This window comes from Trichosurus vulpecula, chromosome 9 (assembly GCF_011100635.1).
Source record: "Trichosurus vulpecula isolate mTriVul1 chromosome 9, mTriVul1.pri, whole genome shotgun sequence".
Classification (NCBI taxonomy): Eukaryota; Metazoa; Chordata; class Mammalia; order Diprotodontia; family Phalangeridae; genus Trichosurus; species Trichosurus vulpecula.
This window is the reverse complement of record NC_050581.1, coordinates 192,751,469-192,776,558: the sequence shown is the minus strand read 5'-3', so window position 1 is coordinate 192,776,558 and position 25,090 is coordinate 192,751,469. Positions and strand designations below refer to the sequence as shown.

The window sequence follows — 25,090 nt, the reverse complement described above, 5'->3', positions numbered from 1 at the left end:
CTCTTCTGCACAAATCCCTACTCTGCCGGTTTTTGAGGCCCAATTAAAGTCTCACCACCTCCTTGAAGGAGGTCCCCGAACCCAGCGACCCATCAGATCCTGGGATGTAGAAGGAACCCAAAACCAAGGAAACCACAAACCCAATGACTATGACAACTTGCATAGAAAGCACAATAAACACAGAAACATCCAGCACTTCATGGGACCTTTGAGGGCATGGGGGCCAGCCCCCCAGGTTACAGTTGAGTAACATTAAGTGACTTGCCAAGGTCACATACCTAGTAGGTGCAGAGCCAAGATGTGAATTCTAGTCTGGTGCCTCTAAGTGCAGCATCCATCGCTGTACCACACTGCTTTCCTAATGTTTGCTGCTAGGGCTCAGTAAACCTTCCTACCCCATTTGAGTTTTTCTTAGCAATACTGGAGTGGTTTGTGATTTCCTTCTTCAGCTCATTTTACAGATAAGGAAACTGAGGCAAACAGGGTAAAGTGACTTGCCTAGGATCACACGGCTAGTAAGTGTCTGAGGTTGGATTTGAACTCAGGAAGATGAGTCCTCCTGATTCCAGTCCCAGCTCCCTATCCTAGCTGCCCCTGTTGTGATATTAACACTGTACTTAAGAGTTAGAAAGCCCTTCCTTCAATCCAGTGCCAGTTCTAAGGCTTACTAGCTCAGTGATACTAGTTATGTCCATTAGAACATAAACATCCCTAACACCCAGCAGGTCCTTAATAAATCCTTCACCTTGGAATCACTGTTTCCCTGTCTACAGATTGGTGACAAGAACTATTTAGTATGGACCATTCATACTAGCATCACTAAAAGGGTCATTTTGGTAGCAAATGTTTTAAAAAACCTTAGAATGCCATAGAAATATGTCATTGGTGAGTCTGAGAAGACTTAAAGTGGACCCACCATTGTCCCCTCAGGTGGGCCTTTGGTTTTGAATTTGAGCAATAGGTCTTTGGTTTTGGTAGAAGGTGGCTCGCATGTCGCTTCTAACCTCAGTCAGTTTGGAAGGGTTATTTATGCCAGCCACTGCAGTTAGTTAAAGGTGGAAGGTGAGGATGAATAGGAAAGAAAGGGAAAGAGGTGGTGAGGCAAGGGCAGTAGGCATTTCCCACCTGGAGTAATGGTCCATCTATCTCCAGAAGGAAAAATGTCACCAGTGAAAAGTATCTTCTCTGTTGCTTCTGGTCCCTCCTTTCCCATCTATGGAGCCCCACTCAAAGGCCCCCTCTGCCTGATCACCCTAACTGCAACATCTTGCTTTTATGTCCAACCTCTCTAACTCATCTGTCCTACCTTCATTTTCCATGCCACCGGCACCACCAGGCTGTAGGGGACACTTCATCTCAACTGTGCATGCCCCTCCCCCAGAGTCTAATAAGATGTTGGGAAGGGTGGGGGCAGAAAATAACTGGATCTTTGAGGGAGCATGCCAGGGAGCCAGGGCTCTGGGCTACAGAAGGGCAGCCAAATTTTAGAACAAACCAATTCAGAAAGTCCATCCCTTGGTGAGCACTCATGATGAAAAATGTGCTCCCAACTTATTCCTTGGGTGGGGAGAACCTAACCTTGGGGCGAAGGACCCGGTATGTGAAGAGAGTGGTATGTCTTGGGGGAGATTGACTGCCCTAAATCCGACCTTCTTTTCAGGTTCTTACCCGGTGACATCTAAAAGCAGTCAAAGAAAAACCAGCTCTTTCAGAGAGAAGCTCTGAGAATACACTCATTTCGATCATTGGGTCAGGACCCTTCTTATGTGTGGCCTTGAGCAATAATACACTGCACCCCGGGAGCCTCAGTGTCCACATGTATAAAATGAGAGGCTCAGGGTGGAGGACCTCAGAGGATCCTTCCAGCTTTCAATCTAGGATTCTAATAATTAAAAAGACAAAAGGTATGTGTATGTGGAGGGGGGGGGGGTCCCAAGAAATCGGAAGAGATTTGCAATTCGAGACGGTGGAGGAAGCAGGAGGCCCAGCAGCCCCCAGGGAAGCCCCAAATTAACTGGTCCAAGCAGGGATGGTCAAACTCGTCTATGTAAAGCAGCAGCGGGATATTATTAACAAAAGGGGAGGGAGGTGAGGAAGGAGAAGGCTCCCCAAGCCTAGAGAACTCGCCTAGACCTCTCCTGCAGCCTCAGGTTTCCTCCCCCTCGCATTATTCCTCCTCAAACCACCACCCCACCCCCAGCCCCAACCACCACCCCCAGCTGAGCTGCAGGTCGGCAGGAGCAAAGACTAGCAGCTTTAAAGAGCCACAGACCGGAACCAAGGCCACAGCAGAGAAGTAGGGAGGGGGAAAAGAAAGGGGAAGAGAGGGAGAGAAGAGGGGGGAATAGATAAAGAGGAGAGCGGAAAATTATCTGGGGGGCAGGGGACTCCCCCAAAAAACATACTGAGAAAAGTTCGCGGACTCCCAAACACGCAAACAACAGTGTGGCTAAAGCCTGCAGACCCCACCAGCAGGATCTTCAGGGAGATCCCTCCGGATAGAAACAAAAGGTGCCGAGCAGGGGAGCAAACGGCGCCCCCACCCCTTCCCGCACCTCTGCGCCAGCCTCCAGGCAGCAGCCAGCACCAACCCCGGCAGTCAGCCCGCCGGCCGGCCTCGCCTCATTAGCAGCACAAAGCCCCAGTCTTCCGGCGGCCCCTTTCATCCCCCCGGGGAGCCCGAGGCTGGGCTGGCCCAGGTGCCCAGACGCCACCACCCCTTCTTCCTTCTCCAAACTCCCCCAAAGACCCCAACCGCCCCCCCCCCCGGGGCGCAGGGGCCCCGGTCGGGGAGGGAGCGCAGGGCAGAAGACCCGCAGAAAAGCAAGAAAAGCCCCTAGTCCTTCGTTCGCTTTCTCTTCCCGGACAGACAGCCGGTAGCACACACATACACACCTGTCCTGGCTCCACCAGGCTGATCAATTCTGGAGTGGAGGCGGAGGGGTGGCTAGAAGGGACACACATGGACACACACACACACACAGACACGCACACACACTCTTCCCCGCCTCAGGCTGCCATCTCAGGATCACGGTTCCACCTTCCAGCTCACCCTGTCCTCAGTTCTCCTGGGTCAGGTCTCTCGGCAGGAGGCGAGCCACAAAATTAGCCCCAAAGCGCCCTTGCTTCCTCTTTACCTCTCACTCAGTTTCCTTTCCTTCTTTTTTCCCTTCCTTCCCTCCCTCCTTCCTAACTTCTCCTCTTCCCCTTCCTTACTAACTCTCCCTTTCCTCCCTTTCTACCTCCCTCCCGCCTTCCTAACTTTTCCTTCTCTCTCTTTACTTCCTTTCCTCCCTCCATCTTAACTTTCCATCTCGCCAACTTTTCCTTCTTCCTAACTCTTTCCTTCCTTCCTAACTTCCCCATCCCTCCTACGTTCCTTTCTTTCCTCCATCCCTCCTTCCTACCTTTCCCCCATCTTTCTCCCTTTATTTTTCCTTCCTCCCATCCTTCTTTCTTCCCTCCCTCCCTCCTTCCTTCCCTCCTTTCCTTCCTCCCTCCCTCCCTCCTTCCTTCCCTCCTTTCCTTCCTCCCTCTTCTCCCTCCCTCCTGCCTCCCCGCCCCCTCGGTCCCTGCCGGTCCCGGGTCCGGCTCGCAGACTCACCCTCCAGCCGCAGGTGTCCCCGGGAGGCCCTCTCCTGCCCGGGCCGGCGGCCACGGCGAGCTGAGAGCCGTTCAGGCAGGCGTTGACGGTGAAGAAGAAGGAGCAGAGCTGCAGCCAGGGAGCCATGGTGCGCGGGTCGCGCCGGGCCGGGGCCAGCAGCCAACCAGGCAGAACGAGAGCTCGGGCGAGCGCAGCCTCCGCCGCCCGGTGGGCCGGGCCGGGCCCCCAAGCCGTGCGCCGCCGCTCCGGGACTGCACTCTGCTGGCCGCTGCCGATGCAGGTGGGTACCCGTGCCGGAGTTGGAGTTGCTGCTGCTGCTGCTGCTGCTCCTGCTGCCTCCGCGGAGCTCCTCTGGCAACCTGGGCGGGGGGCGGAGGCAGAGGAGAGAGAAGAGGAGGAGGGGTCGGAGAAGGAGGAGGGGTCGGAGAAGGAGGAGGGGTCGGAGAGGAGGGCTCAGAGCATGCGCTTCGGGGAGGGGAGGGGCGGGCCCGCCAACCCGGGGCCCCCTTCAACCAGCCCCCTCCTTTTTCCCGGGCTCTGCAGCACCCAGAGCTACACCAAGAAGGAAAAAGGAGGGGGAGCAAGGAACGGCACCCTGCCTTCCCCAGCCCTCTGGGACACCCCCGTCTCCCCGCTCCCACGCAACATTGGGCTGGTTTGTTCCGCTTGAGAAGCCCGGAATGTGGGCGGGGGCCCAGCGGGAATCCCAGTAAATGACTCGGCGGCTGGATTTTAATGAGGAAGGTGTTGGGGCTGCCAGGATGCCCTGGGATGACGGGGGACTCCACAGCATCCTTCTTGCTTTGCCTTGCCATCCTCCTCCTTAGTGCCCTTTCTTCCCTAAGTGTCAGGGTTCTCCCCGGAGCTCTCTGGGGTAGAGTCCCGGGAAGGAACACCAAATTTCCTCTAGGAGCGTAAGGCCTTCCACTTACCAGGAAGAAAAGTCCTGTCCCATCTCCTTCTCCTCTGCCAAGCGATATTTACCATCCAGGGAGGACCTAATCGAGGGAGGGGGGCGTTGTTAGTAAACCAGACATTATGGGTCACCCCGCCCCAATCCCCAGCTAGCTGACCGTTTATACCTTACCTCCAATAATCACGTTTGTGTCTGCGTTGTAGGTATCTATAGGTACTTCTTGTCTCCCCTCAAAGATTAGAAGCTCCTTGAAGGCAGGGACAGTTTGACTTCTTTCTTGGTAGTCTCAATACCTGGCAAATAGTAGTTACTTAGCAAATGCTTGTTTGTGGATTGTCAGGAAAGTAAAGTGAGCTCATCCTAGCCCCACCTCCTCAGCTCTGCTCCCTTTCCGCCTCCTCTCCCTTATTCAGCCCTTGAGTGGTCCCTCTGTAGATGCCGTTGTCCTAAGCATTAAAAAGTGAAGGAACCAGCCTTAGAGCTCTGCCCTAGTGGAGCTGATACAGTATTTCCTCTACAAAGAGGGCCTGCCACTGGTTTCCTTCAAATTGCCGGGACAAACTTTCCATGTTGGAAAAATTCAAGCCTTCATTGTGACCTCTGGAATCAAATATAAATGTCTTCATGCTGGGTTCTCACTGGGCCTTCTCCTAAGGCAGCCCAAAATGACACTTGCTTTTTGGGGGTGTGGGAGGGGGCTACCCTAGCAGTTCTGACCTTGTCACTCTTTTACTCGAGAAGCATCATTGCTCTTTCCCCATTGCCTTTAGGATAAATACAAACACACAGTCATACTGATCACAAACCACTCCCTTTAGCACACTCTACTTCCACTCACACCTTCAGATTTGTCCTTTGTTAGAATAATGTGCCATCTCACCTCTGTGTCACAATATTCTTCCTCACTTCCACTTCTGGGAAATTCTGACAGGATGGAGGAGGAGACAGAATACTAGTCTTGAAGTCAGAAAGCTCCGAGTTCCCATTTTCCCTCACACACTGATCAGCTGCTCTCCTCTCATCTCCTTACTTTCCTTGGCTATCAGTTCCCAATTAATAACTTTTGGTCAGATGCTCGCATCCTATCTTCTTATCTGAGCGATCTCAGGCAAATCATCTTTTACCTCCCTAGGCCTCAGTGCCCCACCCTGCATAGAGGTAAGGTTAGATGATGTCTGGGGTCCCTTCCCACTCTAAATTCTACGGTTCTCCCAGATTCCTTCCTAGATTGTGTCTTCTTTGCTAGAGTCAACAGCAGTGATAGGGAATGAAGAGTGAGGAAGTACAACACATAGAGGAGAAAAAAAACAAGAAATGTCATTTTAAGCCACTTACAAACCCATTACCTTGAAACACAACCATCTGTTGATATAGATATATGCAGATATATTTTTCAGTCTCACTTATCATAGTAGACCCCTATTACAACAGAAATCTTCATTCCAAGGATTGAGTTCTACTATGAATCAATGTAACTACAATGATCGATCTGACATGACATTAGTAAACCAGAAGGTTCATCCATCTAGATGTATTAGATGTATTATGAAGAAAATCCTAATAAAGTCATGCCCTTTCCTGCACCTGAATCAGCTCATAAAGCAGTGGAATATCAGAAGAGATTCGGGCATTGAGGAAAATCAAGTATAATGAAGAACCATGTTCATATACAATGATAGATGTTTTGGATCTGAAGCCTAGTTTGTATCATTTTGCCAACACATAATATATATAATTTATTATATCATTTATTATGATTATATATTATATTACATTTAATATATAAAATATATATTATTATAATTTATTATTACAATATATAATTTATTAATACATTTAATAACTGGGACAACTTCCTCTACTGCATGGGGCTCCCAGAAAAGCTACCACAGGTTCAAAATACTCTGTGGTCCATATACTCAAAATCATAACTCATGAGTCCCCCTCCCCCCAATGTGTTTTAATAATCACCCAAAGGACAGTTCAAAGCAAAGGTATTTAATAAAATAAGATAGGAAGAACAGCAGCAATAAAAACACCTAAAAACTTGGGGCACACTCTCCCACAAACATACACACCTTCACTAAGAAGAGTGGATGCCCATAGTGACTACATTTGGCTAACATACACAAGGAAGGTGACACACAAGGGAACATTTGTGGCTAGGGTGCTTTGGGAAACGTACACATATGTGTGGTCAGGATCTGTGAAAAATCAGCGCAGCTTATACATCTGATGCTGCAAGGCTGTTGATGTCCTCTGATGATGACTTCCCCTTTAGTCTGACCTCTACTGAGGGCATTGTCTCCATTAGGCATCATTCTTCAGCTTTTATGGTCTTGGCGGGGTATATATTCATTGGTACTCTCAGCCTTTTTCTGGTGCCACCTAATGGCCTGAGCTAGAATCCTCAGTTGAGATACTACTCTTCCTCATAAGAGTGGGATCTGACATCTCTCTTTTAGCTTAGAGCCTAGACCCTAATACTTTAAGCTGGTGCTCACCTCCCCAATCATCAGACTAGGAAAGAGAACCTCCACTGCTTTCTCTTTGTTTCAAAAACAATTTAAACAAGAATTTATATCAGCAACCAAAATTTTATCCTCTTGGGAAAAGATCTTTTAAATTGAATAGTCAGCTAATTAGTCAACTACTTAAAGTCTCCAGGCTCTAATTAGATAGTCTTTCTTTTTAAAGTACTTCATCTTGCTAACAGGATCAACGTATCTGTCCCAAAACTCCATCTGACTTAGGGTTAGAAACTTCCCTTTAACTCCTGTTAATTCCTAAATCACCAACATACATCCCTCTCAAACAAGTTCATGATGCTGAATTCCAAAAAAATCCAAAGGACTCTCTGGGTCTTAGGCACAATGGCTTACCTCAGCCTCCCAAGATCGTCTGGGTTATCATGCAAATGAATCCAAATAAGAACAAATTGAGAGAAAACAGTAAGGTCTTTATCCTCCTTCCTCCTGAGCCACATTCCTGCCTTTATCACATAAATGTGGCCAGCAAAAAACAAACAAACCCTCCAAGGCTTTGTTCTTCATACTTTAAACTATGTGTTTTATTTTGCAAAACTATCAGGATAGCTCATACTCATTTTGTAAGATCTTTCAGCAGCAGACTGACTTGAAATGAACAACACCTATATTATAATCCATGAGTCTGGCCCCAGCCTCTTTTTCCTACCTTGTTATATTCCCTCCCACAGATGTCCTAATTATTCCTGATAGTGGAGTGGGGAAAGAGAAAGAGGCATGGGAAGGTGGGAAGGAGAGAAGGAAAGAGAGAGACAAGGAAAGAGACAGACAGAGACAGAGTGGAAGGGAGGGAGAGACAGAGACAGAGAGGGAAGGAGGGAGAGAACATAGGGAGGTAAATAGAACATTTATTAAGTGCTAACTATATACCAGCCACTCTTCTAAGTGTTTGGAAATACAAATACCAACTAAAAGAAAGTCCTTTCCCTCAAAGAGCTTACATTCTAATGGAGGAAAACAATGCATAAAAGGGAGCTGAAAATAATTGGGGCTCTAGAAGAGAAGGTACCCACTTAGAGACATGGTAGAGAAGTCCAGAAAGTCAAGGGCAAAGCCAAAAGAGGATTGAAGGAGTAAGAATAACTGGCCTGGGCACTTCCTCAGAATGGTGATTCCAGAAAGATTTTGTTTGTTCTTCATTTTCAAAGAGGACCGTGACATCAGGGAGGTGATGTCATGACTTGTTAGTGAATTAGATTTAAGTGAGGGAGAGCTGTGCAAAGTCACCAACCTCATTTTCTCCTCCAGAGTCATCTGGGTCCAGTGGCTAGATGTAGATCAGGATGACTGGAGATAGAACCGGATATGCTGGGAGGCTGTGGCCTTTTTAAGCTAAAGTCTTTCCCAGGTCCCAGAAAGAACTCACCAGAAGGAGGGAGCTGAAGCAGTGGAAGGATCAGAAGCAGGTTTCTGAGGAATGGTGAAGTCTGGGAAATCAGGAACAGAGTCAGGCTACACAATACATTTTATTTTGATAGTAAAAGAACAAGAAATGAAAAAGGTCAGATACAAGATCTTGATTATCAGCATTTCTTTATGACTTTGATATGAGGATCCCAATAACCACTTTAGTCAGCAAACATTTGATCTCCTTCCAAAGAAAGATGGTTGTCAAAAGTAGCACCAGTTTAGAAACAAAGTTAGTTTCTGAAACACTCCAATGAAGGTTGGTGGAAGATTATGAGGAAGATCATAAAATATTAAAAAGCAATAGAAGAGAGATCAATTCTATAGTTGGCATGAAAACCAAAAGACACCATTCCAAGAACATTCCTAGATGATACTAGCAGGAAGACAGCACAAAGACATAAAATAGAAGAAAGCTGTCAGCATTTCTCTGCCTGTTTTCTATTTTCATTATCAGCAGCAGAGGAATGCACCACAGTTGAACCCTCAGAACTTAGCTCAGCTGTTTCTCAGATGACAAATACCACACAGTCCATCACTGGGCTTGTCAATGAAGCCTTCCTACTTAGCGGGACATGCCACAAATTGTACTGCATTGATATAGCTCTGGAGAACTTATGAGCACCTCCATATCCATGATGAGGAATTGAAGGAGTTCTTAAGATTACAGTTTTTTTAATCCATGAATTTTTGGTTCCAGAAAATTCTGCTTTTTGTTGCACATCAATGATGCCAAGTGGTAAGAAAATATGAAAATGAGAAGCTGAGATATGCAATTGGGACAACTCCAAGCTGACGTATTTAAAGAAGTTTTTGATTCCAAAAATGGGAAGTGGATAAAAGAACAGATGCCAACCCAGACTGTAAAGCCCTCCTCTAGTCACCCCAGACCACCCCTCAATCCCTCCTACAACCTTTGTGTACATAATCTCCATCTTGCCTCCATGAAGGCGCTCAGGTTCAATCTAGCTCAGCTCAGATTCAATCTAGCTCAGTTTAGATTGAATCTGGCCGGCTTGTGAAAACAGGTGTCACAAAGGGTGGGATTTCTTAAGACAACCCATTATGGTGAATCCCTAATAAACTTTGTCTTTTCCCTTGGCAAAAAAAAAAATACTTCTTAAAAAAGTTCGACCTACGTAATCCAGTTGCTATAACAAGAAGTCCAGAAACTTCCTCAGCCAACCCCCGCCCCAAAGAAAACCCACTTGATTTACTTGCCAAGTGAGAGATACAGTAGCCAGCAGCAGCACTGGTTTGGAAGACAAATTCATTTATACAATCTTATGGAGAATATTGAACAGTAGTATTTCTTGATGCAACAGTGAGAAGCAGTAGCTTAAAAAACAAGTTTATAGAAAGCTTGGCAAGAGAATCACCTAATCAAAGTCAGGGCATTTTAGTATGAAACCAGATGGGGGTCAACAAAGAGACAAGAAAGGAAAGAAATTTTCTAACAATTTCTTTTCACTCAAGGGCAGAGGAACAACCACATTTGGACACTAATGAATGAAAAAGCATTTTTAAATGATTGCTATATACAAAGTAATGTGCTAAGCACTGGCCTCAAAGAGCTTACATTTGAGTGGGAGAAACCATATCCATAGGGGAGCTGGTGTCCAGGGAGGGATACTTTGGTCCAAAAAGGTATAGGGATGATAAGTGAGGCATTAAGGGAATTGATTGACACAGATAATCCAGGAACAGTGTCAGAGATGATTTAAAGACATTTCATGATTCCAAAACAAGAGAATATGGTCATGGAAGGTGGGGAAGTTAGATGAAGGAAGGAAAAGAGAAAGATGGTTGGCAAAGAGACTGAAAAGAAGATGGCCAGAGAGAAGGGAGTGATGGAAGGTATGGGAAGAGGGCTTTCCTGAAAGTGTTCTGAGAGAGACAGCAGTAGGGAGATGATCAGAAATCATAGTCTTGGATGTACCATATTAATAAGTGGAAATGGCAGTAAAGAAAACAAAGATGAGTGGTACAAATAAATGAAACATCATCATCATCATCACCATAGCTCACATTCCTATAGCACTTTAAAAGATTTGCAAAGCACTTTGTACATGTTATCTCATTTGGTGGTCACAACAACCATGTGAAACATGGGTATTATTGCCCTAATTTTGCAAATGAAACAGATTGAGAAGTGACTTTTCCAGGATGGAACAGTTAATAAGTGTCTGAGTTAGGATTTGACCGAAGGTGGTCCTGACTCCTTGGCTTACTTGCTGTTTCTCATTTTCATTGGCTCTCCATAATGCTTGGAATGCACTCCCTCCTCATCTCTGCCTCCTGGCTTCCTTCAGGTCCCACCTCAAATCTTTACAAGAAGCCTTTCCCAATGACTTAATTCTAGTGCTGGTGGCCATTTCCAGTCATCTTGATCAATATCTGGCCATTGGACCCAGATGGCTCCAGAGGAGAAAGTGAGGCTGGTGACTTTGCACAGCTCTCCCTCACTTAAATCCCATAAGTCACAGCATCACCTTCCTGATGTCCAGGTCCTCTTTGAGAACAAAGAACAAACAATGAATTCTAGTGCTCTCCCTCTGTTAATTATCTCCAGTTTGTTCTGTTTACAGCTTCTTTGTTTGTTTGTTGTCCCCTCCATTATATTGTGAGCTGCTTGAGGGCAGCGAATGTCTTTCTCCTTTCTTTGTATCCCTAGCACTTGGCAGAGTGACTGACACATAGTAGGTACTTAAAATTGACTGACTGATTACAAATCTAACTACTGCATCTAGTCAGGACTAAAGGTGACAGGATTTTAAGGTCACTGAGAGATCAGTTCTCAAAGTTTCTGAAAGAGAGAACAATGACACCAAAGGCTTAGGGGGAAAAATTTGGACCTTCTTAAAAGTATAAAGACTGTAAGATCCCATTGTGCTTAGTATTTTAAAAATGTATGTGTGTATATATGTATATATGTGTACATATACATATATACATAGATACACATATAAGCTTTTGGTTTGGTTGAGCAAAGCTTGCTTAAGATGCACAAAGGACTGGGGTAGGTGGAGCCAAGATGGCGGCTGGAAAGCAGGGACCTGCCTAAAGTTCTCCCCCAAGACCCTCCAAACACCTATAAAAAATGGCTCTGAACAAGTTCTAGAACTGCAGAACCCACAAAATAGCAGAGGGAAGCAGGGCTTCAGCCCAGCACAGCCTGGATGGTTGTTGGGTAAGGTCTAGTGCACTGTGCTGGGAGCAGAGAGGAGCAGAGCCCAGAGTGGGCCGCACCCAGACCAATCAGACCAGGAACCAGCAGAACAGGCCTTAGTGCCCTGAACCAGTGAGCTGTGGAAGTTACCAGACTTCTCAACCCACAAACACCCAAGACAACACAGAAGGTTAGTGGAAAAAAACTGCACAGACTGAGTGAAAGGAGTTTGTGGTAGGCCCCTGCCCCAGGGGCAGGGGAGGTGGTGCAGCTCTGAGGCTGCTTACAGAGCCACAGCTGCAGTTGTTTCTAGCCCCAGGTCCACCTGCTAGGAGGAATTAAGTGGCAGATCAGAGCAGGAGAGCAGAGCCTGCTTAGATCTGAGTCATGGTCCGGGTTGGCAGTTCTTGGGGGAGGAGGAGCACTGGTGTGGCAGAGCTTGCTGTGTAGAAATAGCTCTGAAAACAACAGCGCAGACCCTCAAGCTTGGGACAAAGTACTCTCTACTCTACAAGCAGTCATACCCCGATGAAAAGCTCAAGGGTCAAGCAGCTGACTGGGAACATGAACAGGCAGCAAAAATGGACTCAGATTCAGACTCAGACTTTGGAATCTTTCTTTGGTGACAATGAAGACCAAAACATACAGCCAAAAGAAGTCAACAAAGTCAAAGAGCTTACATCAAAAGCCTCTAAGAAAAACATGAACTGGTCTCAGGCCATGGAAGAGCTCAAAAAGGATTTGGAAAAGCAAGTTAGAGAAGTAGAGGAAAAATTGGGAAGAGAAATTAGAGTGATGCAAGAAAACCATGAAAAACAAGTCAGTGACTTGCTAAAGGGGACCCAAAAAAATACTGAAGAAAATAACATCTTAAAAAATAGACTAACTCAAATGGCAAAAGAGCTCCAAAGAGCTTCTCCAATGGAGAGAAGAATGCCTTGAAAGGCAGAATTAGCCAAATGGAAAAGGAGGTCCAAAAGACCACTGAAGAAAATACTACCTTAAAAATTAGATTGGAGCAAGTAGAAGCTAGTGACTTTAGGAGAAATCAAGATATTATAAAACAGAACCAAAGGAATGAAAAAATGGAAGACAATGTGAAATATCTCATTGGAAAAAACCACTGACCTGGAAAATAGATCCAGAAGAGATAATTTAAAAATTATTTGACTACTTGAGAGCCATGATGAAAAAAAGAGCCTAGATATCATCTTTCAAGAAATTATCAAGGAGAACCACCCTGATATTCTAGAGCCAGAGGGTAAAATAGAAATTGAAAGAATCCACAGATCACCTCCTCAAATAGATCCCAAAAAGAAACTCCTAGAATATTGTTGCCAAATTCCAGACAGAGTTCCCAGATCAAGGAGAAAATACTGTAAGCCTCCAGAAAGAAACAATTTGATTATTGTGGAAACATAATCAGGATAACACAAGATCTAGGAGTTTCTACATTAAGGGATCAGAGGGCTTGGAATATGATATTCCAAAGGTCAATGGAGCTAGGATTAAAACCAAGAATCACCTACCCAGAAAAACTGAGTATCATGCTCCAAGGCAAAATATGGATTTTCAATAAAATAGAGAACTTTCAAGCTTTCTCAGTGAAAAGACCAGAGCTGAATAGAAAATTTGACTTTCAAACACAAGAATCAAGAGAGCACGGAAAGGTAAACAAGAAAGAGAAATCGTAAAGGACTTACTAAAGTTTAACTATTTTGTTTACATTCCTACATGGAAAGATGATGTGTATGATTCATGAGACCTCAGTATTAGGGTAGCTGAATACATACATATATACATACATACATATATACACACGCATATGTATATACACATATATGTGTATATATGTATATATATTATATAGACAGAGAGCACAGGGTGAGTTGAATATGAAGGGATGATATCTAAAAAAATAAAATTAAGGGATGAGATAGGAATATATTGAGAGAGGGAGAAAGGGAGAGGTAGAATGGGGTAAATTATCTCGCATAAAAGTGGCAAGAAAAATCAGTGCATTGGAAGGGAAGAGGGGGCAGGTGAGGGGGAATGAGTGAATCTTGCTCTCATCGGATTTGACCTGAGGAGGGAATAACATACACACTCAATTGGGTATCTTACCCCACAGGAAAGAAGGAGGAAGGAGATAAAAAAGGGGGGAATGATAGAAGGGAGGGCAGACAGGGGAAGGAGGTAATCAAAAGCAAACACTTTTGAAAAAGGATAGGGTCAAGGGAGAAAATTAAATAAAGGGGGATAGGATAGGAAGGAGCAAAATATAGTTAGCCTTCCCAACATGAGTATTGTGGAAGGGTTTTGCATAATGATACACATGTGGCCTATGTTGAATTGCTTGCCTTCTTAGGGAGGGTGGGTGGGAGAGGGAAGAGGGGAGAGAATTTGGAACTCAAAGTTTTAAAAGCAGATGTTCAAAAAAAAAAGTTTTTACATGCAACTAGGAAATAAGATATACAGGCAATGGGGCATAGAAATCTATCTTGCCCTACAAGAAAGTAAGGGAAAAGGGGATTTGAGGGGAGTGGGGTGACAGAAGGGAGGGTTGACTGGGGAACAGGGCAATCAGAATATATGCCATCTTGGAGTGGGGGGAGGGTAGAAATGGGGAGAAAATTTGCAATTCAAACTCTTGTGAAAATCAATGCTGAAAACTAAAAATATTAAATAAATAATAATTAGATTTGAACTCAAAAAAAGATGCACAAAGGCCTACACCCTATTTGCATAAATCCCAGGTACATTACTCCCCACTTCACTTCAGTTCTCCATGAAACAGAACTATCTGTACCAGTCAAGACAAGACTAACTGTCCAGTGTGTTCTGATCATTCAGCAAAGACAACATCTCACTCAGGTTCTCTCCTGCCTCATTTCTCCTAATTATTTGTCCTCAGTGAAACTCCTAGTCTCCTGCCCCTCTATTCTCGCAGTCTGACCTCCCCCTGCCTGACCTCCCTTTCCTTTCTAATCATTTTGACCCTATGGTTCACGAGTTTAACTGCACACAGTTCTTGACCTTTGCCTCTCTTACTCCCTTGTCCTACAGCTGTTGAAATCTCAGACTTGGTTCACCCCTATTATCCATCTTCTCCACTCCTACTTCTGGGCTACTGAATCCTGCTGCCCTGCTGTGGGCACCAGTGCCACTACAAGTTCATGTGATCAAACTGCAATTAGGTCTTCACTTCTATATGATGAACCTGTGCTCTTCCTTGATTGGCTTCCCCTTAGCTGTTGTCCTAAATCTTGTCTTCCCTCCTCAGGACCCTGGTGCCTCCTCCGTGGGGCAGAGGGGAGGGATATCTCTTAGCAGACATCCTGGCCTCCTGATTTATAGAGAACATAGAGGTCATCCATCAGGAGCTCCCTCTTGTCCCCAAAGCCACTCCTCCAAACCTTTCCATATCTTCATCCATCTTCTAGTTCTTTTGTTCAGTCTTTGATGGAAGCCTCTTTTCCTTGCCAAGGCCAACCTTTCATTGTTCTCCTCTAAGATCCTGTTCCATTGAGCATTCTCTCTTTTATCCCATCTGCAGTCTCTTCCTGTCGTAATTAGGCTGTGGCATGTTGTAGCTGTGATTACTCTGGCCTCCATCGCCTGAAGTACAGCCATGTTACAGTATCTACTAATTACAAACATGCTTGGATCTACTTTATTTCATGTAATGCCTTCCCCTCTCTGGTTGCTCTGTCCTCCAACTTAGCACGTTGGGTCCCCAGAGGGACAGCTGCTACTACTTAGCTCTAGGAGTAACCTTGTTTGTAGCTACACTACTTACCCTGCATCTCCCGAGCCCCAACTGGAATGCTTCACATTAACAATCAGCCACCTGGCTCAGCTAATCTCTAACAGAGGCATCTTCTCAAAAAGGCAAAGCAATCATAATAATTACGTAATCATTCTACCCCCAAACCTGGGGCACATTCCCCCACATACACACAGCATCTCAAAGTATAACGGAAGTGGGGAGACGTATGAGCGTTCGCAGCACCTAATATGTGTCAGGTACTAAGGACTTTCACAAACATCTCATTTGATCCTCACAATAACCCAGTGCTATTATTATCCCTTTTTTACAGTTGGGAAAACTGAGTGACTTACCCAGGGTCACTCAGACACTACTAAGTGTCTGAGAACAGATTTGAAGTCAGTTCTTCCTGACTCCAGGCCCAGCTCTTTATCTACTGAACCACCAGCTGCTTCTGGGTCTCCTACAAATTTATGTTCACATAACATCAACTATGTTCTTGGGCCTGCGCAGCAATCCTGCTAGACCTCCATTATCAACTCACTATCCCATTTTCCATAGCAGCTCTTCTAAACCTTTTCTTCTCTCTTCAAACCTCCCATGGTTCTTCCTTCACTCTCAGCCGAGAACCTTGCCTCATATTTTACAGAAAAAATTGAGGCCATTCTCCATGAGCTCCTTCTTTTCCCCTCTCCCTCATTTCCTTTCACTCAATTCCTCCTACCAATTTCTCCTCCTTCACCTTGTTCCACATGATGAAGTGACCTTACCACTTACTAAGGCTACCCCTTTGTTTGTTCGATTGATCTTATTCTATCTCATCTCCTCTAACACATTGTCTTCTCTGTCATCTCCACTCTTTCACTCATTTTCAACCTTTTCCTCTCTTCTGGTTCATTTCCTGCTGCCTACAAACATGTCCACGTCTCTTCTGTCCTGAAGAATCCTCACTTGACCCTTTTATCCCTGTGATCATCCTATATCTCTTCTTGCCCTTTGTAGCTGAGCTCCTAGAAAAGGCCATTTACAGTAGGTGCCTCTACCTTCTCTTTGTCTCTGTCTCTGTCTCTCTGTCTCTGTCTCTGTCTCTCTGTCTCTGTCTCTCTCTCTCTCTCTCTCTCTCTCTTTCTCTGTCTCTGTCTCTCTGTCTCTGTCTCTCTGTCTCTTTCTCCTTACCCTTACAATCTGGCTTCTGACCTTATTCCACCCAAACAGCTCTCTCCAAAGTGATCTCTTAGTTGCCAAGTCCATTGGCCTTTTCTCAATCCTCATTTTTTTTCCATTGTTGATCACTCTCTCCTCCTTGATACTCTCTTCTTTCTCTCTAGGTTTTCAGGACATCCCTCTCTCCTGGTTCTTCTCCCACCTCTCTGATGGCTCCTTCTCTGTCTCCTTTGCTGGATCCTCCTCCAGATCACACCCTCTAACTGTAAGTATCCCTCAGGTTTCTGTCCTGGGGCCTTTTGTCTTTTCTCTCTATACCACTTCACTCGGTGATTTCATCAGCTTCCATGAATTCAACCATCTCTATGCTGTTGATTCTCAAATCTAAATTTCCTGCCCCAATCTCTGTTAACCTTCAATCTCACATTTCCAACTCCTTTTAGACATCTCAGACTGGATGTCCAGTAGACATTTTCAACTCAATATGTCTAAAATGGAACTTATTATCCTACCCCTCATCCGATTATCATGGAGGGCACCAACATCCTCCTAGTCTCTCAGGCTCACAATTTAGGAGTCATCCTGAATTCCTCACTATCTTTAATCCCTCCCCTGATCTCCAGTCTATTGCCAAGTCTGTTGCCCCTTCTCTCCTCTGACTCTGCCACCCCCCTGGAGCAGACCCTAATCATCTCATACCAGCAATAGTTGCTGGAGGGATTGCTTGCCACAAGTTTCTCCCCACTCCAGCCCTTTCTCCATTCAGCCATTAAAGTGATTTTCTAAAATGCAAGTCCAGTCGTGTCAATACCTCCTACTCAATAAACTACAATGGTTCCATGTTGTTTCCAAGATCAAATACAAAATGGTCTGTTTGGCATTCAAAGCCCTTCATAACCGGTCTCCTCCTACCTTTCCAGTTTTCTTACAACTTACAAATTACAACTTCCCCCTGCCAATAGTCTTCTATCCAACTACGCCGGCCTCCTGGCTGTTCCACAAATACAAGACCCTCAATCTCTTAGCTCTGGGTATTTTCTCTGGCCATCCCCCATCCCTGGAACACTCGCCCTCCTCCACTCCAATTCCTGACCTCTCCAGCTTCCTTTAAGTCCCGACTAAAATTCCACCTTCTCCAGGAAGTTTTCCTCAACCCGTGTTAATTCCAGTGCCTTCCCTTAATCATTTCCTATTTATCCTGTATGTAGCTTGCTTGGTATATATTTGTTTGCATTTTGTCTCCTTCATTAGAATGCAGGCTCCTTGAGGTCAGGGACTGTCTTTTGACTCTTTCTATATCTCCAGCACTTAACACAGTGCCTGGAACATGATAGAGGCTTAATGAATGTTTATCAATTGATTGATTGCTTCCATGAAACTGAAGCCCTAGAAGGATTGTAAAGATTCAAAAATGACCCAGAGCTTGTGAGCCTGGGTTATCTGGGAAGGGTGGTCGTATGCTCCACAGAACTAGGGACATTAGGAGGAGGGGTGACTTTAGGGAAAAGATAATTAGTTTCATCTTGGACCGTTGAATGTAAAATGCCTATATGCATCCAGGTGGAGACAGGTAATACTTGTCTATGTCATCTTCCATCTGCTGCCCCCTCATGGGCAGCAAGCCTTTGGCTTGAGGCTTTTCTCTAGACATACTCTCTCAAGAGACCTCCTCAGCTCCTGTAAATTCAAATCTCCACAGAGGACTCCCAAAGCTATCCAGCCAGCTTTAGTCTCTCTCCTGAAGCCTAGACATGCATGATCGCTCCCTGGATGGCTGATAGGTATCCCCAAACCCAGAATGAGCAAAACAGAATTGAGATTTTTCCTGCTAAGTCCGCCCTCTTCCCAAATTCTCTGTTTCTGTTCAGGGCACCATCAGACTTCCAGTCACCTGAGGTTATAATCTCAGAGTCAGCTTTACTCTCCTTCTAATTTTGGCCCGTGCATCCCCCATACCCAGGAGAATGCCTCCCACAAAGGCATTGAATTGACTTGCACAAGAGCACCACCTGCAGGACAGGTGTGGTTTATACCAGAAGGAAAAAGCTGAGCAGTTCTGTGTAAAGTGGAGTCAGTCTCTCCCAGGAGGTGCCCGGATGCTTTGACTTCTGCTTTCTATCACACTGAAGTCAAGTACGTGGCTTCCCAAATATCAAGTGACCACCCTTCATCTGCCACATTGTATCCATGCAATACCTTGGCTTTCTAAGGAGCCCCTCTCCTTGTCCTTAACAACTTTCCTATTTCTATTATGACCAAAGTGTCTGACGTGGGGAGGGAAGGGGAGAAGTACAGAATTTTAGATGAGACAAAATCACCATGCCAATCACCAAGCAAACTATAAGGTCGTGCCCATGAAATTTAGTAGGGATGAGTAAGGAGTCTTCTAAATGGGTTCAGAAAAGTCACTGGATCATAGATTTGGATCAGGAAGGGGATCACCTAGTCCAATCCCCTCATTTTGCAAAGGAGGAAATGGAGATTCAGAGAGGGGAAGTGATTTTGCCCAAGGTCATGCTTCTAACTCCCTTAGGTCAACTCTCCTGAACCATCACTATATCACCCTCCATGGCTAGACAGTGGTTTATCTGAAAAAGATCTGAGGTTCTTAGTGCACTATAAGTTGAGTATGACATGGTAGTCAAGAAGATTAACTGAGTGTTAGACTGCATTGAATATGCATGAATAAGGAGCTGACCAGGATGTTACCAAGTTAAAGAGGGTTCAGAGGAGGGCAGCCTGGATGGGAAAAGGCTTTCAAGAACATGTATCATGGGGCAGCTGGGTGCCACAGTGAGTAGAGCACCGGCCCTGGAGTCAGGAGGACCCGAGTTCACATGCAGCCTCAGACAATTGACACACTAGCTGTGTGACCTTGGGCAAATTACTTAACTCCAATTGCCCTGCCTTCCCGCCTCAAAAAACCAAAACAAAACATGTATCATGAGGATCAGCTGAAAGATCTGGAGATGTTTAGCCTAGAGAAGAGGTTTAGAGCTGGGAGTGGGGTGGGACAGGGTGGGCATGATAGTTATCTTTATGACCTTGAAGGGCTATCATACGAATAAGGGATTATTCTTGTTCAGTGTGGCCTCAGAAGCGATGGGTGGAAATTGCAGAGGAAAATGTATGCTCACTGTCCCAAGCTGGAGCGGCTGCCTCAGGAGGTGTTGGGTCCCCCCAAGTGCAATGATACTTGCTGGGTGTGGTGTGGAGGCAATGCCAATCCAGCTAAGAGGTCGACTTGATGGCCCCTGGTATCCCTTCCTCCTCTAAATCCCAGCATCTTAAGTTCTCATAATGTTAACATTCTCTGGGTCTTTGTGATGTTGAAGAGTATGGTTGAACAGACAGGAACCGGGAACCCCAGACCTTCAAACATCACCTTATCCAACTTTCCCATTTTACGGATAAGAAATTTGAAGGCTAAGGGTGGTGCCAGTTGTGGTGAAGTTACCACCCCAAAGCCACATAGGGAATAAATATCAGAGGCAGGTTTGAACCCAGATCCTCGGACTCCACAATCCCCCCAAACTTGCTGCCTCTCCAATGATGCCCAAATTTCGAAGTCTTCCTTCCATACGTAACTGGCTGACGGGCTATGTCCATTCAGTTCGGGGCATTGAGAAAGCTTTCTTTCTTGTACACCTGTCTCAGACAGCCTACATAAATACATTCACATCAACAAAATGGGCCATTCACCTCTGCTAAGATGGACCCCATCACTCTGATCTCAGAGAGTGGCAAATTGTCTAACAGAGGGGAGCCAGTCCTTACAGCAAAACAACCCCACAAGAGGGCGCAAGTGGCCCACTTGCACCAGTGTTGGGTTCTGGAAGAGGAAAGGAAAATGTCTGGTCAGGATGTCTTCGCCTGAAGAATTCTTAAGAGGCGAAAGCACAGGATCACCAGAGTGGAGCCGGAAGGGAGCCCAGACAGCCAAGCTTTTTACTTGATGGATGAGGAAGCAGAGGAGGTTATTTGCCCAACAACAGAGAGGATCAGGTAGAATTTGAATCCCGTCCTTGTGACTCGAGAGTCAGTGAGCTGGGCTCTCTGTGAACAATACTTTTCTTGATTTGGATTTTGTAATATCCTTGGCAGAGTGGATCGAGATCTGACTTCCATGTTGGGAAAACCTAGGTTTGAGTCCTTTTTTTTTTAACCACTTGTGAGTTTCCTGTACTACTAAAATCAGACATCAGAGTTACGAATCAAAACATATTCTCTCTCTGTCTTTTCCCATGATCAAAGGATTCTGTGGCAAGCCTCTTTGCCAAGGCTAATCCTTACATTTGTGACCTAGATACCATCCATCCTTTCTTATAGCCCCAAGGCCAGTCTCTGGACTTGTACCTTTGGTCTTCTTCCCTCCTGTAATGAGTTACCCCTGTAATTCCTGCCCTTGATCCTTTCCTTTCCTATCTCTCCCAAGATATCACCTCCTTTGCATCTTTGGCAATTTTGTTGTTGTTTTGTAGGGGCAGAGTTTGGAAGGCAATTGGGATAAGTGACTTGCCCAGGGTCACACAGTTAGTAATTGTCAGAGTCTGAATTTGAACTCAGATCTTCCTGAATCAAGGCCAGTGCCTAACTGGATAGTAAATGACTAAGTTAGGATTCAAACTCAGGTTCTTCAACTTCTAATCCAGTACCGTGTTGCCTTTGATCGCTCTCTTTCTGATGTATCCTTCCTCTCTGCCTAAAAATACATTCAACTCTCCCTCATCAGAGGGAAATCTCTCCTGGTTTCCTTTCTCCTCCCCCACCTCCAAAGGCCATTCACTCTGAGACTATCTCCTCTTTACACTGTATTTACCATATGTGTTCATATGATTTGCCTGGTATCCCCCCCATCCACATCTGAGTTCCTTAAGAACCAAATTTTTGTCTTTCTTTGCATCCCCAATGCTTAGCACGGTGCCTGGCACATAGTGGGTGCTTAATAAGTGCTTGCTGACTTGACTAGTCAGTGACTTTGTAAGCTTTGAAAAGTAATGAAGAAGCCAATGAGTGGACTGGGGGTTGACATCCATGCCAGAGTTTATGGTCAGCAGAGAGCAATTCATTACCATACCATCTCTGCCCTCCCCCAAGCTTGAACAGTTAGAGCCTAGACTAGAATCGGCTTGACTCCTCCCCCCTCTAGGTCCTACTAGCAAGGGCTTGACTCTGTCTATTGGTCAAGTGAACTTGGTGGGGCCAATGATTTGTACCAAATGATCAAATGAGACAATTTTTAGAAAACACTTAGCACAGTCCCTGACACATAGTAGGTGCTTAATAAATGATTATTCCCCTCCCCCAAGTTTGTACCAGCCACTTTCAATCAAATCACTTTTTTCCAGGAATCGAGGTGTTATACAAAGGAATATGCCCCAGCTGAAGAAAGGGTTTCTAACTTCTGTCCTTGCTATTTTATTTCTGCAAGTATTCCTCTGCAAAAGCTAATTGGTGTTAATTGGTTAAAAGATACTGGTGGCACTAATCACTGGGAACTATTAACTGACACTGATTGATACTGGGGAAAACACACTGGAACCAATAGCATTAGAGCAGAACCCCAAGCCCCTGAGGATGATGAGATGTAGCCAGCAGCTCTCTGAGGGACCGGACTCCTCTGAGCAGGAGGGAGCTGGCACGAGGCTCCCCCAGAACTTATACGAGCCAGACACACATCTCATCTGAGCTTCAGAACAATATCATAGGGTGGGCACTAATTATTGGCACTCCCACTCCCATTTTATAGGTGAGAAAACTGAGGTTTACAATTGAAGTCACTTGTCCAGGGTCACAAAGTGAGTAAATGGCCAAAGGAGGGTTTGAAGCCCAGTCTTACTGACTCCAAGTGCAGTGCTCCATCCCACTGAGCCATCCTGCTTTTCCATGTAGTTAGGACCACGGTCAAGAGTGAGTGGATTTAGAGTCTAAAGTCTAAAACCCAAGACTGGAAGAAAGCCTGTCAAAACTGTGAAGCAGCTGCTGAATCTACAGGTACTCACAGGTATGCTTCAGGCAATACATTCCTTTGAAACTTTGCTTGTCTTTCTCAGGTAGAAACTAAAGAAGGGACCCTTAGTCATATCTCACCTGGCTCTGTTTTCTGATTGGGAATAATTATGTGAATTTAACTAATGCCTCTTCCTTTACTACTTCCCCACCCTCTCCCCATCCAAAAAATAAACATTACAACCCTTTCCCTCCTGGTGTAGTGGACAAACAGCCAGACTTGAAACTAGGAAGAGCTGTTTTCAAGTCTTGCCTCTGACACATGTTGGTTATGTGACTAAGTCACTCAGCGTTCTAGGCAACTAAGACTATAAGTTGCAGGGAAGGTTCTGACCTGTGTTGGTGAAAGAGGCTTTCTCACCTAGGAGTTCCCCATGCCAATGAATCCCTACAGGTCTGTCCCCTACACCCACTTCTCACACCAAGGCTCAAGTATACTATGGGGGAAAAGGAATAAGAAAGGGGAAAAAGGAAAAGAGGAGAGGGCATTTTTTTTAAAAAAGTATTTCTTACAAAAAGGTTGACAGAATAAAGCCTTTGGGTTCAGCAGGGGGGAACAAGCAAAGTATGATGGAGGGAATCTTCTGGCTCCAGAAAACGTGCCAAGAAAACACAGAGCAGACGACAGCTGCCCGCTGTCTAAAATATGAACCAAAAAAATGCCGTGTGGATTGGCCCGATATAGGTTAAAAGGGAAATGGTGTCTCCATTGAGGGCCATAAAAGCCAAACAGCTGGATTTCAGGGGTGGGAGACCCTGGTTAGCAGCAGAGTCAGACAGACATAACATGGGACAGAAAAAATGTAAATTGCTTTTCCTGGCTGCTCAGAAACCCTCCTTCAGGAAACAGACCTGAAGCATGACTTAGAGAAGGAAACAAACTGGAAACAATGTAGCAAAAAAGGGGCCATGGCCATTAGGGAATACCAAAATGGGGGGGGGAGGGGAGCAGAGGGGGGAGCTCCTGGCAGAGTCACTCACAGAAAATAGGTTATAAAGATCTGTTCGCCATCTTCTTTCCCTGAGTAGCCTACCTTCTGACTTTTTGTGAATTTTTAGCTCTTCCATAGGATCTTTTCTTTTAAAAATGAGCAATTATTAAATGTTTACCATGACAATTCTGAATGTTTCATGATGACAAATGCTATCTACCTCCAGAAAAAGAGCTGATGGAGCCTGAATGCAGATCAAAGCATGCTTTTCAAACTTTCTTTAATTCTTGTTTGTTTGTTTTTGGTCTGCAGTTTTTTGGTGGGTTTGTTTTTGCAACATGGTTAATATGGAGGTGTTTTACACGACTGCATGTGTATAATCTATATCTAATTATGTGCCTTCTCAAGGGGGAGGGGAAAGACAGAGGGAGAAAATTTGAAACTCAACATTTTAAAGGTGAATGTTAAAAATTTTTGTTTACATGCAATTGAGAAAAAATAAAAATTAAATGTAAAAATGCTTACTGTGTTCCGGTTTGTACTGCTGTTGAAGCTCTTCTTAACATCTTAGGGGTACCCCGAAAGCCTGTTTTTTTTTCTAATGCCATTGTTCTGGGTGCCCATTCTGGCACATCTCTCCAATATCTATTATCAAAGCCAGTTAGAGTCTCCCCAATATCCCTTTGACTACTTGCCCTTTCCTCAATATCAACCAACCATGGATATCTCCTCATTATCACTAATAATCTCGTCTTAATGAACAGAAGTACCAACACCTCCCAAACTGGGGGTAGCACACTCTCCCCTACCACCTCAGTCCCTGGAGAGTCAGATGTAAAGTGGTTGCTGCAAACATTCCTCTTACCAAGTTCCCTTCTGGAGGCTGCACAGCAGCACTCCCTTGCTTGCTGTTCAGTCTCAGGTGCTGAGTGGATTCATTGCTGGATTGGATTCACTGTGGACAAGTCACACAAATCTCTCTTCAGTCATCATCCATGTGTATTCAATGCCTAGCACAGAACCCTGCACATAGTAGGTGCTTAATAAATGTTTGATTGCTTTGTTTTTTAATTTTACTCTAATAAGATATTTCTGGATCCTTTTCATAGGGAGCTTAACTCCCAGGGCCAAAAGGAGAAGTCTGCACATGGTCCTGGCTTCCTATGACCCCTTCTCACCTTTGGTCTTCTGACACCATTCAGCAACTTCTCTCTCTATGAAGTTTCTGCTATGCAGTTGTATCATCCTGTCTCCTAATAGCTGCCATCCAGAGACCTTCAGGTATACTCTCCTGCCTTCCTCAGTTTCTTATAATATTCTCCAAGCCAATGCCCTCCCTTGTCCTTGGTGATGTCAATAGTCATGTTGAGTGTGTTTCTATTACCCTGGGGTTCACCTGCCTCCCCCAACCCCATGCCATCCATCTTCATGAGAGGTGAATCATGCACAGGGATGGTGTCATCACCATCATCCCGGGTTGCTCCAGCTTCAAGCTTGGCCCCCAAGAAGATAGCTGCACCCTCACCTCTTTGCAGATGGGGAAAGTCCACAGGTGTGGCACATTCCACATATTC

At 45.2% G+C, this 25,090-nt stretch overlaps 1 protein-coding gene across 1 annotated transcript in view; it reads right to left on the bottom strand.

Annotated features, from left to right (window-relative positions):
* IL17RD (interleukin 17 receptor D) overlaps nt 1-3,730 on the bottom strand; it is a 79,582-nt gene extending 75,852 nt beyond the window's left edge. Inside the window, exon 1 of the mRNA XM_036739459.1 lies at nt 3,605-3,730. Coding sequence (XP_036595354.1) covers nt 3,605-3,730 — 126 coding nt within the window. The remainder of the gene's footprint in view (nt 1-3,604) is intronic.
* Nucleotides 3,731-25,090: the final 21,360 nt, after the last annotated feature.